This window comes from Chiloscyllium punctatum, chromosome 17 (genome assembly GCF_047496795.1).
Source record: "Chiloscyllium punctatum isolate Juve2018m chromosome 17, sChiPun1.3, whole genome shotgun sequence".
Taxonomy (NCBI): domain Eukaryota; kingdom Metazoa; phylum Chordata; class Chondrichthyes; order Orectolobiformes; family Hemiscylliidae; genus Chiloscyllium; species Chiloscyllium punctatum.
In genome coordinates, this window is record NC_092755.1 from 94,544,033 (window position 1) to 94,557,408 (window position 13,376).

Below are 13,376 nucleotides of genomic sequence, written 5' to 3' on the forward strand. Positions count from 1 at the left end.
CCACACATTCATCTACTCTGTCCTCCTATTCCTACCCACATTTGCTCTTGGCACCAGGAGTAATCCAGATATTACTACTCTCGCGGATCTCCTTTTTAAAATTCCTGTCTAACCTCATATACTGTCTCCTCAGAATCTCATTAGTTCCAATGTGTACAACAAAATCTTGGTCTCTCTTCTCCTTTGAGAATATTCTGCACTCTCTCCAAGATATCCTTGATCTTGACACCAGAGAGGCAGCACACCATTCTGATGTCTCGCTGTCAGCCACAGAAACATATGTCTGTGCCTCTGACTGAAGAGTCCCCTATCACAATCGATCACTTGGAACATGGCATACCACACTTTATATTAGAGCCAGTTTTGGTACCAGAAACTGGTCTGTCAGTGGTACATGCCCCTGAGAGGGTATCACTCCCTACATTTTCCAAAACAGCATGCTTGTTTGAGATGGGGATAGCCACAGGAAACTCCTGCATTACCCGTTTCCCTCTCATCTTTTTGGGGTGCAACCCATCTACCTGACTGTACTGTTGGTTTAACTCCCTTCCTGCAACTGCCATCCATCACACTCCCTAGTTCCTGTAAATTCCTCATTGGAGCAGCAGTCAAAGGCAATAGATCCATGTGATCTGATAGGATTCGTAACCAAACACACTTCCTGCACACAGTCATCAGTAACATAGTAACTCTCTTTAATCTCCCATATCTATCAAGATCACGTCACTCTACTGAAGGTCATCTTTGCACCTTAATCTACAGACTCAGAAAACAGCATAAGAACATGGCTCTAGGCTAACTTAGTACCTATGTTTTTGTCTTTTTAAAGTTTAATCAAGAAACAGATTTCAACAAAAACATGTAATTCAAAAAGATTCCTCTCTAGTCACTATTGTAGATTTACAAACAGAAACAGTGAGGTGACACTTGAAAAAAAATCTATCCACTTAGCTACTCCCCTGCTGTCAGATCCCCTACACAGGTTTCTCCAAGATCAGCTGTGAATTTCGCTATTTGTTAATTTTTCTTTGACAATTTCCCATGTCCAGAGATGCATGAAGTCAAACAGTAGAGGGAGTTAGCAGTGCAGGTTTATTTCTCCGTTTGATTCACATCCCGTGTGGTCACTGCCTCTTTAAGTTGCTATGACTTTTTTTTCCCCCAATGCCAAAACAATGCAACAGCTTATCTAACAGTAATTATTGCTCCTAGAATTCAAGGAAATTTGCTCCAATATTGAAAAAAAACAGCAGTTTTTACCACCACAATTATTTTTCCTGTCCTCCATCTTGGATTACCCAGATTATATGACCAGATTATCTTCAATAGTTGGGGAGCTTCAAGAAAATTATTTGGGATAGAACTAACAGTCACATTGAAAAATTACATTGAGTTGGAAGAGTGTCAGGATGGATTTGTAAAGGCAAAATCTTGTCAAACCAACTTGGCTTTTGAGAAGAGATAACTGAGAAGGTTGATGAAGTGATGGCTGCTGATGTGGTGTTGACTACCTTCCAAAAGGCATTTGATAGAGCGAGGGATAGGAAACAGAGTAACGGTTAATGGGTATTGTTTGGGCTAGGAGATGGGTTATAGTGGAGGTCCCAGTAGTCAATATTGGGATCTCTGCTTTTCCTGATTATATAAAAGCGACCTGGATCTTGGTGAGAAGGGAACATTTTTAAAGTTTGTGGATGACACAAAATAAGGAGGGCAATGTCAGTGCCTTCAAAATGACAGTCTCAGCTGCAGATGGAGTTTGATGTGGGGAAGGGTTAGGTGATGCACTTTGATACAAAGAACAAGGAAAGACTGCATAAAATAACAAATACTATTTCTAAATAGTATGGATATACAGACTAACGTGGTGGTACAAGTACATAAGTCACGAGAAGTGGCAGACAGCTGGTAAGTGTAGTTAATAAAGCATAAACTATCTCGGCTCTATTAACAGGGCCATGGTATACAACAATAGGGAGATAAGGTGGTACAGGACGCGTTGTTTCATTGGGCAATGTACTAAATGCAAGAGAATGTAATTTTGGGACTTTATGAGACATTTGCGAGGCCACTGCTGGAACCATGTAGATAGTTCTGGTCACCCCATTATAGGAAGGGTATAATTGCTATAAAAGAATGCACAGAGGAGATGCAAGAGTGTTGCCAGAACTTGCAAGATGTAGCTAGAAGGAAAGATTGTAGAGGTTAGGGATGTTTCCCTTTGAACAGAAGCAGCTAAGGGATCACTTAACAAAATAATGAGGGGCTTGGTTGAGTGGACACAGAAGCCAAGTTTTCTCTATTGAAGTGATAAATTACAGGTGATTAATAGAAGAATTAGCAAGTACGTGAAGAAAGGTTTTTCTCACCAGACAGTGACGACTGTCTAGAGTTTGCTGTCCAACTTGGTGGTTGAGGTGGAAACCCTCAACTCATTTAAAGGAATCTGGATCGGCACCTGAAGTGATCTAACCTGCAAGGCTACAGATCAGTGCTAGACAGTGGGATTTGAACAGGCAGATAGTTTATTTAGCCAGCACCGATTTGATGGATTGAGTGGTTTCTATCTATGGTTTCTATGATCTTCATTATATCTAATATTTTCTTAGTGCCTACTTTTCTTTATCCATTATGAAGCACCTTAAGATACAGTTTCCAAGTCAAAGCTACTACATTAATACAGGCTATTGTTTCTATTCAGCAAGGAAAAAGCACTCAAAAATCAAAATTTATTTCAAGTTCAAGAGACATCCAACCATTTCATAGCAGTTTATAACCACCAGAGATCCAAATAAAATTAGCCTCATCTGTATAAGAATTTATTTTTAAATTATACAAAGAAAACATTATATAGACCAGAAAAAACTATCAAGGAACACTGCTGTTCAATTTTTCTGCCTTTTTGCGTGATATTGTAGTTGGATGCTTCACACAACAGATGCACAATGAAACACATGGCAGAAAATTTGTCACAATGGTATAACCCCTAGAGATCAGATCAGACCAGACTGTTCCTGTACACTTGTTTGCAGGCCAACATAAAGAGGTAGTTGTCTGATCATTTGAAAAAGACAGCTGATGAGGGGGGTAAATGGTGTATTACAGATCTTTAAAGAAACCTGAATAACAATAATCAAAAAATGCTTAATATAGTTTTCTAGTACCACATTGCTTTTGAGTAATAATATGACTGTTAGAGTGCTAGAATGCAAGATCAACGCATTATTTCCACAATATATTCCTCTTTGCCCTTGGCTCAGGAAAGCATGGTCTTGCACAGTACCACACAGGATTACTGCCTTTGCCTGAAGTCATTTAAATTGGTCTCATCTTTAGGATACTTAACTAAAATGTTTGGTTTCTTTCCAATTAAATTAGTTACACAATGCACAGATGAGTTGCCTCAAAACACATTTTCAATTTTTTTTCATTTTTCATGTCCAGCCACTGATTGCCAACAAGCTACTCAACTGCAGATATCATGATGGCCAAGCCCAATTCTACACGTCTACTCATGCACACACTCCAACAGGCGTTCTTGATCAGTGACCAGCAATCCATACCTGAGTATTGTTTTTCACTTAACAGTTTGGTACGCCTCCTGTGCTCGGTCAGCTTAGCAGAGAAATTCACCAAGGCTGCTTAGACAACACCTTCCAAATTCACAACCATCATCATCTAGTACAAGGGCAACAGATACCTGAAAACGCCACCACCTGCAAGTTGCTCTCCAAGCAACTCATCATCCTGAATTGGTAATATATTGCTGTTCCTTTACTGTAGCTGGGTCAAAATAATGGAACTTACTCCCTACCAGCATATGCATATCGATGTCACATGGCCTTCAGCAGTTAAAAAGGCAGCTCACCACTTTCTCAAAGGAAATTAGGGATGGGCAATAAATGCTCGCCCAGCCAAAGCCCACAATAAATATTAATTTTTTTTTGAAACAAGGCTGAGAAATTAACTAGGAAAAATTGAGCAGACAGGACACCAACTTCTAAATCTTTTCAGAGAACATCTCTGGGACACCCGCACCCACAAACCCCACTGCCTCGTGGATGAACACTTCAACTCCCCCTCCCACTCGACCAAGGACATGCAGGTCCTGGGCCTCCTCCATCGCCTTACCTTCACCAACTGATGCCTGGGAGGAAGAATACCTCATTTTCCACCTTGGGACCCTTTATCCCAGTCCCAAGCCTCCTACTCAGCACCACCCTCTTGACCTGTCCATTGTCTTTCCCATCTATCCACTCCACCCTCCTCTCTGACCTATCACGTTCTCCCCCACCTTCATTTACCTATTGCATTCTCAGCTACCTTCCCCCCAGCTTCCATTTATCTCCCAGCCCTTGGCCCACAAACCTCATTCCTGATGAAGGGCTTACTCCCAAAACATTGATTTCTCCTGCTCCTCAGATGCTGCCTGACCTGCTGTGCTTTCCCAGCGCCACGCTCGAGGGGTTGGGAAGTTAACCAAGTCTGTCGAGCAAAATACGACATTGAGTATCCAATCTAATATTCAAAAATGGTTCTTTCTGCAAAATCAGTCCAGAAATTATTAGTTACGTGTAGCTGAAGACATTTGATACACCAAACCACTTCAAATGAAGTTTGCACTATTTACAACCCAAAAAGATTTTGTGTTAACAGTAACATGAAAAACATGAGACTAATACAAAAGCAGACAGAACAAATGTTTTTGCTTTTTAATCGACTGCAGTGCATTTTAATGTAAAACGAAAATTTTAAAATATAAGAGCCATTTACAACTGGTTCAATTTTACATATGAACCAATATAATTGCAGTCAATTACCGTAGAGTGCCATGAAGACCGGATCCCAGTTTGCTGATCCCCTTGCCAACTGAGTTAGTTGTGTAAAGGTACATTCCGTCTGTTGCAAGGCAGCGGCCCAAATCTGCATCTGAAAAAGACAAAGATAGACTTGTGTAAATTTAATGCTGACAAGGAACAGCTTTCAGATCAAAAGTGAATAAATGAGGTAAGTCTTTTGTGATTTTTTAAAGGAAAGCAAAGGGATGCTAGGAAAAGAGAATGAAGCAAAAAAAAAGCTGATAACAAACAGTAGTTAAGTTTAATATGACTTTTTTCTCGAGTTTGAGGAAAAGTCAGATTAGATTTGAAATGTTAAATTTGCTTCTTTCTCCACTGGTGTTGCCTAACAACTGGGTTTCTTCAACTTGGATTCATTTCCTATTCAAGAATTTTTGAAATGTTGATGTGGATAAACAGTGAGAAAGGCTGGCTACCTATACAAACCCCAAACATATGATAAACACAAAGACAGAATGGGTAAATGAAAAAAATAACCTGTACACGCTACTCCCTCTACATTGCCCCATTACACAGTTATACAACATATCCCTCTAACTCGTTCCATAATGCCTTTTAAACGTTGTAATTGTACCAGCCTCCACCACCTCGTTCCACATATGCAGCACTTTCTGCGTGAAAAAGTTGCCCTTCAGATCCCTGTAAAATCTTTCCCTCACCCAAATGTGTGCCCTTTTTACTTTTGGACTTGCCTACTTTGGGGGAAAAAACCCTTGACTATTCACCCAATATCTATGCCCCTCATGATTTTATAAACCTCTATAAAGGTCAACCCTCAGCTTCCAACAGCTGAGGGAGAAAAGCCTCAACCTCCCCCTCTGGCTCAAACCTTCCAATCCCAACAACATCCTTGAAAATCTTTTCCCAACCCTTTAAAGGTTAACTTCTTTCCAATAAGGGGGAGACCAGAATTGAACACAGTATTCTAATAACCACACCAACATAGTTATTTGTAAACAATTCAAAGAAAAAGTCTTAAAAAATTGCAAGCACTCGAAACAAAAAATTGCTATGCTTAGGAAAATTGTAATTCACATTAAATATATGAAACTGCAATACTATTTCGGCTATAACTCAATTAACAAATTTTGGACATTGTTTGGATAATGTGCACTTTCTACTGAACAGGTATAGCAATTTTCTACTGGCAATCTTATACAGTACAATTTCATATAGCACAAGGTTGCAGAGGAATACAACCGTCACGAATGACCTGTGTTACACTATTGATGCCAAAGCATATCCTCACTAAGTGTGGATATAGACATATCTGTGTTCCATCTTCTTGATTTCTTTCATCCTTGCTTTAATACATTGACTCAGCATGGCTCCACAAGCCTTACTGATCTTGACTTACCATTTCCAACCGTCTAACCTTCACAGAGAATGGGTCATTTAATAGCCATTTGAGAGTTCAAGACATTGCTGATGGAGCCCACCTAGTTGTCTGGCATGTACACTCATGTGTCTCTAATGATGACCTGTCAATTGTCAGAAAAACCCATCTGGTTCATTAGTGTTTTTTGCGAATAAAAACGGTCATCCTTACCTGGTCTGACCTACATGTGATTCCAGACCCACAGCACTGTGGCTGACTCTTAACTGCCCTCTCAGATTGGCAATAAATGCTGCCCGAGCAAGTGATGCCCTGGTAACATGAATGAATAGATAAAAAGGAAATGGAGAAATAAAAACACTAGCATTTATATTAGAGAAATGCCAGGATTGATTTTGGTCAGACTTCAGTTAAAAGATCAAAGCTGCTCCTAGGTTAGGGCAATTTTTAAAAATATAGCAAGCGGGATCAGGCAATAGGCCATTCAGATTTCCTTCATGATCAAGGAAAAGTAAAAAGCATTGGAACAAAAAAATGCTTTTCAATTTTCCAAAATTTACATCTTGCAATTTAGATTTGAATTCACATCAGTGATGGTGATGGAAACTTCTGGTTCGCAAATTCAAGTTGAAAAAAAAGACTTGGCAAGCTGTAGTAAATTTTCTGTAGCTATTACACTGACTTATGCCATTATCTAGCAGTGACAAAGTAAGTGAACTGTCATGATTGTCAATCAAGCAGACTGCTTTGGCCTGAATGATGTCAAGGTTTCTGAGTGCCGTTACAGCTGCACAGATACAAACAAATGGGAATTGGCTTCTTGTGACTTGTACTTTGTAGATGGGCTAGATGGAATCACTTCACTAATGATCAACAACAGATTGGTGGGACAGTAACTGGCTCGACTGGATTTATCCTGCATTTGTGTGCAGGATATTGCTAGTTCTTCAAAGTGTCAGATAAATGCCAGTGTTGTAACTATACTTAATGAAAGAATTTGTCTAGGGATGTAGTCCAACAAGACATCTTCAGTGAAACAGCTGGAATGTTGACAGGGTTCAACTTTTGCTGTATGCAATGACTTCAACCATTTCTTCTATCACATGGAGCGAACAGCCGTTTGACAATATAGAACTTGAGCATTGCTTTTAAAAAAAAGCTTCTTTGCTTGCTATTATCAGGACATATCACAAGAATGTCAAATCAAGGAGAGAAAACTAACATTTATACTGCACACTGCATGAGGACACAGTTGTCTGAAATTACAATGTGTGAAGTCAGGAACCTTGAGATATGTTTGAAATGATCAGCTGCTCACACTTCTGGCTAAAGATAGTTGTCTTTTTTTTAAACAGGCATGCTGGCTGGCTCTCATATCATTGACAATGGGGATGCTTGTAGAGCCTCCTATACTGGTTAGTTGTTGAATTGTCTACCACTAATTATGACAAAATGTGGCAGACAATAGAACTTTGATTTGGTCCATTGGTCATGGAATCTCTTTGGTCTGTTGATAGCATGCTGTTTCTCCTTATTTTATTATTATTCAGACATCAATGGCTGGGGCCAGCATTTACAGCCTATTTCAGAAGGCTCTGGGATCTGGATCAACAGTCCAGCAATAATACCAGTAAGCCATTGTCTCCCCTATCTGTTTACCACGTTTTTGGTGCAGTGCTGCAGCTTTAAAAAATTGACAACCCATTTTTAGAAAAGCTGAGTACTGTTACTGGCATATTACAATCCAATCATTAAATCCAGACTGATCAATTTTATGGGAATGATAAATTGAGGGACATACTGAGCCCAAGATCTTACGTTGTGGTTGAATACAATTCTGTTGCTACCGATGACTCTCAGTATGCCCATTATTTGAGTTATATGGTTTGTTCAGTGATACATTCAGTGATTGTGGCCACAAAATATGATATATGGTATACTCCATTTGATGTGTCAAACATTTAAACCAGGATAACTGGGAAATCTATGTTCTACATTCACAACTGGCAAAATTCAAAAAAAAAGTGAGGATTTCAATTCCAATGCAGTTGGAGTGTTGTTTGGCACAAAAAAAAGTAATTGTTGTAAATGTCACTTTAATGATCATTAAAATTGTGCAGCTTTACAAACATTTCAGAAGGTTGACCACCTTGCCAGATTAGCAAAGTCTCTCTGGAGGTCTGAGGTACCAGCTCATCATAATTTCACAACATCACAGGAAGAAATCGGTATTCATTCTCCAATAGTTTGAAAACCAGTATTAAGTAACAGATGCCTGAGAGGAATTACATGGCAGTAGCCTAATAGAAGAGATCAAATATCAGTCAGAAAATAAACTTAAGCAAAATAGACTTTAGTTATATAGTACCTTTAATGTAGAAAAGGTATCTCAACACACCTCAATGCACCCACTACCTTGCACAGAAATGTGGGAGCCTGAACGACAATGAAAACCTTCTCTGTATTAAATAACTCATGAGAAAAAATGAGCAAAAACAAAGGCGTTTTGTGCTAAAAATAAAAAGCCCACACCAAGCAATTAAATTCTAAAGGGAATATTTTCGCAGATAAATAATCATGAAAAAAATGGATGCTTGACCAAGAGCGAGATATTAGAGTCATTAGAAGAGATGGCCAAAGGCTTAGTTAATCTGTTAGCCTCAGAACTGAGGGACTATCTAAAGATAAGTACAGCATCCTCTCAAGATTTTACCTATCCATGCTGAGTAAGACAGGGCAATTTAACAGTAACCTGATTCAGAATATCAAACTGCATATTCACCAAGTATTCATCTTCTACAGTGGCAAGACCTGGACAACATATGTTCAGCAGTAGGAAAGGCTCAAAGTTTGCACCTTCAGAATCTCAGATGTATCTTCAGCATCTCTTAACAAGACAAGATCAGCTAAGCCAACAATGTCTGCACTGGCTCAGCCATGGTCATTGAACAGGAAACAGAAACTCTTAAGACTTTCTGTATGATGAACTAGCCACAAGGTCAGGACCTGCTAGACATTCAGAAGATTCAAAGCTTCAAGGACACCTGAAAGATTGCAGACATTAACAGTGACAAATGGAAGACATCAATGACAGCTATGACCTCTGGACGCTGAGTGAATGTGCTTTCAAAAAGGCAAGCATTAACAAAAAGCTCAGCTGGTCAAGAGGAAGGCCAAAGAAAACAAAGGTCAGCAAATCGATAATCTTTCCAGCTCATTGTCTTCCTCTGTGGCAAATGCAGAGACAACCATGCTGGAGCAGGGCTCTTGAGCCCCACCACACAATGCAGTTGTCCATGACATGCAAAGTATCACCTCAGGAAAGAGAATACTGGCACTAAGACTCTGCTAAGTAACAGGCTGTGCACTTCATATTTCAAATCAATATTTTCAGTATTTATGGCTTTCCATTTAACCCCAAATTCATTTTTACATACAAAAGCTCACAAATGAATACTAAGTATTCTGCACCATCTACACTATTTTGCTGTGAAAAATATTGCAACCGAGTTATTCCTTATCTAATCAATTTTCTGTGCTTAGAACATTCAGTGCTATCGAATTACAATGCCGCAATTGGTTGCTGCTGATTGACAGTAATTTCTAAAGAGACGCAGTTCAGGTCACGTTTCAAGAGCTTATGCAAGCAGTGAACTCAACTGTCTGAACTACATAAATGCCTATTATTCCAGAGGAGTGTTTCGTGATCTGAAACAAAGGTTCTAATATATGTGTACTGCAGTGTACAAGTGCTCAACAGATGAGAAAACCTTACTTACTGCCCTATTGTGACCATATGAAAAATGAAAGTGGCCACAATCAAAGGGACCAAAGGCTGATTTTTCATGACAGCGCACCAATTCATGGTAATTTGAGGGTGATACAAGGGGAAAAGTTGGAGAAGTGACCTTAGCCATTACTGGAATTGAATTCATGTTACTGAGATCACTCTGCATTGCAAACTAGTTATCCAGCTCACAGCTAAGTCAACAAATTACAATATTTCCTCTACAAAAACAGGAGAAAAGTCCTATCATAAGGTACAGGTAAAGGGAAGAAATCACTCCGCCAAGCGTACTGAACAGCTTCTTGGCCCAGGATTTACCAGTATAATGCTATCAAGCTTCACCTCACTTTAATTCTAAGACTTTACATTCTTTATTCTTTCATGGAATGTGGGCACCTTTGGTGAAGGCAGAATTTATTGCCCACCATTAGGTGTTTGCAAATTGAGTGGCTAATGGGTACAATGCATCTGTTACTCAACATTTTTAAAATAAGGTAGTTTTCGTGCTGATCAATGGTTTTTATGTAATATCAGGGTTGCAATTGAATAGCCTTCTGATACCATCTAGAGTCAACATAAATCAAGAATTACTAGTTTTGACAAGCACTGGAGAATTATGAGCATTGATTGCATATTTTCCACGCCTTAACTTATTTACTTCAAGAGAGAGAGAAATAAAACAGAATAAATGCAATTGATAATTTTAAGGTTCAAGAAATAGTTTAAAATGACAGCCATAAAATTCATTTTTTTCAAAAAGGTGGCAAATTTGGGAAGGAGGGTGACATACTCAGAGTCATAGAGATGTGCAGCATGGAAACAGACACTTCGGTCCAACCTGTCCATGCCGACCAGATATCCCAACCCAATCTAGTCCCACCAGCCAGCACCTGGCCCATATCCCTCCAAACCCTTCCTATTCATACACTCATCCACATACCTTTTAAAAGTTGCAATTGTACCAGCCTTCACCACATCCTCTGGCAGCTCATTCCATACACGTACCACCCTCAGTGTGAAAACGTTGCTCCTAAGGTCTCTTTTATATCTTTCCCCCCTCACCCTAAACCTATGCCCTCTGGTTCTGGACTCCCCCATCCCAGGGAAGAAACTTTGTCTATTTATCCTATCCCATGCCCCTTACAATTTTGTAAACCTCTATAAAGTCACCCCTCAGCCTCCGACACTCCAGGGAAAACAGCCCCAGCCTGTTCAGCCTCTCCTTATAGCTCAAATCCTCCAACCCTGGCAACATTCTTGTAAATCTTTCTGAACCCTTTCAAGTTTCACAAAATCTTTCCGATAGGAAGGAGACCAGAATTGCACGCAATATTCCAACGGTGGCCTAACCAATGTCCTGTACAGCCGCAACATGACCTCCCAACTCCTGTACTCAATACTCTGACCAATAAAGGAAAGCAGCCCAAACGCCTTTTTTCACTATCCTTGCGACACTCCACTGGTCACAAGCCTCCAGTCTGAAAAACAACCCTCTGTCTTCTACCTTTGAGCCAGTTCTGTATCCAAATGGCTAGTTCCCCCTGTATTCCGTAAGATCTAACCTTGCTCACCAGTCTCCAATGGGGAACCTTGTTGAATGCCTTACTCAAGTCCATATAGATCACATCTACCACTCTGCCATCATCAATCCTCTTTGTTACTTCTTCAAAAAACTCAATCAAGTTTGTGAGACATGATTTCCCACGTACAAAGCCATGTTGACTATCCCTAATCAGTCCTTGCCTTTCCAAATACATGTACATCCTGTCCCTCAGGATTCCCTCCAACAACTTGCCCACCACCAACATCAGGCTCACTGGTCTATAGTTCCCTGGCTCGTCCTTACCATTCTTCTTAAACAGTGGCACCACGTTAGCCAACCTCTTCCGGCACCTCACCATTTGTATCAATGATACAAATGTCAGCAAGAGGTTCAGCAATCACTTCCCTAGCTTCCCACAGAATTCTAGGGTACACCTGATCAGGTCCTAGGGAATTTATCCACCTTCGTGCATTTCAAGGCATCCAGCACTTCCTCCTCTGTAATATGGACATTTTTTAAGATGTCACCATCTATTTCCCTACATTCTATATATTCCACGTCCTTTTCCACATTAAATATGGATGCAAAATATTCATTTATTATCTCCCCCATTTTCTGCAGCCCCACACAAAGGCCGCCTTGCTGATCTTTGAGGGGCCCTATTCTCTCCCTAGTTACCTTTTTGTCCTTAATGTATTCGTAAAACCCTTTGGATTCTCCTTAATTCTATTTGCCAAAGCTATCTCATGTCCCCTTTTTGCCCTCTTGATTTCCCTCTTAAGTATACTCCTACTGCTTTTATACTCTAAGGATTCACTCAATCTGTCCTGTCGATACCTTCTTTTTCTTAACCAAACCTTCAACTTCTTTAATCATCCAGCATTCCTATACCTACCAGCCTTTCCTTTCACCCTAACAAGAATATACTTTTTCTGGATTCTCATTATCTCATTTCTGAAGGCTTCCAATTTTCCAACCATCCCTTTACCTGCGAACATTTGCCCCCAATCAGCTTTTGAAAGTTCTTGCCTAATACCATCAAAATTGGCCTTTCTCCAATTTAGAACTTCAACTTTTAGATCTGGTCTATCCTTTTCCATCACGATTTTAAAACTAATAGAATTATGGTTGCTGGTCCCAAAGTGCTCCCCCACTGATACCTCAGTCACCTGCCCGGCCTTATTTCCTAAGAGTAGGTCAGGTTTTACACCTTCTCTAGTAGGTACATCCATATACTGAATCAGAAAATTTTCTTGTACACACTTAACAAATTCCTCTCCATCTAAACCCTTAACCATATGGCAATCCCAATCTGTTTGGCAAGTTAAAATCCCCTACCACAACCACCCTGTTATTCTTCGAGATAACTAAGACCTCCTTACAAATTTGTTTCTCAATTTCTCTCTGACTATTAGGGGGTCTATAATACAATCCCAAAAAAGGTGATCATCCCTTTCTTATTTCTTAGTTCCACCCAAATAACTTCCCTGGATGTATTTTCGGGAATATCCTCCCTCAGTACAGCTGTAATGCTATTCTTTATCAAAAAGGCTACTCCCCCTCCTCTCTTGCCTCTTTTCTGTAGCATTAGTATCCTGTCCATCCCTGAGCCACATTTCTGGTAAGTGCTAAGATATCCCAGTTCCATGTTCCTAACCATGCCCTGAATTCATCTACCTTCCCTGTTAGACCCCTTGCATTGAAATAAATGCAATTTAATTTATTAATCCTACCTTTCCCTGCCCGCCCTGACTGTTTGACTTGCTTCTGTTCTCAGCTGTACCAGTCTCAGATTGATCTCTTTTCTCACTATCTCCCGGGGTCCACACCCCACCTTACTAGTTTAAATTC

The 13,376-nt window shown here is 39.9% G+C and overlaps 1 protein-coding gene across 2 annotated transcripts in view; it reads right to left on the reverse strand.

Annotated features, from left to right (window-relative positions):
• The window catches only part of LOC140488149 (probable E3 ubiquitin-protein ligase HECTD4), a 291,859-nt gene that overhangs the window by 220,570 nt on the left and 57,913 nt on the right, over positions 1 to 13,376 (reverse strand). For both annotated transcript variants that reach the window (XM_072587982.1, XM_072587981.1), the window contains exon 5: positions 4,821 to 4,929. In XM_072587982.1, coding sequence (XP_072444083.1) covers positions 4,821 to 4,929 — 109 coding nt within the window. The remainder of the gene's footprint in view (positions 1 to 4,820; positions 4,930 to 13,376) is intronic.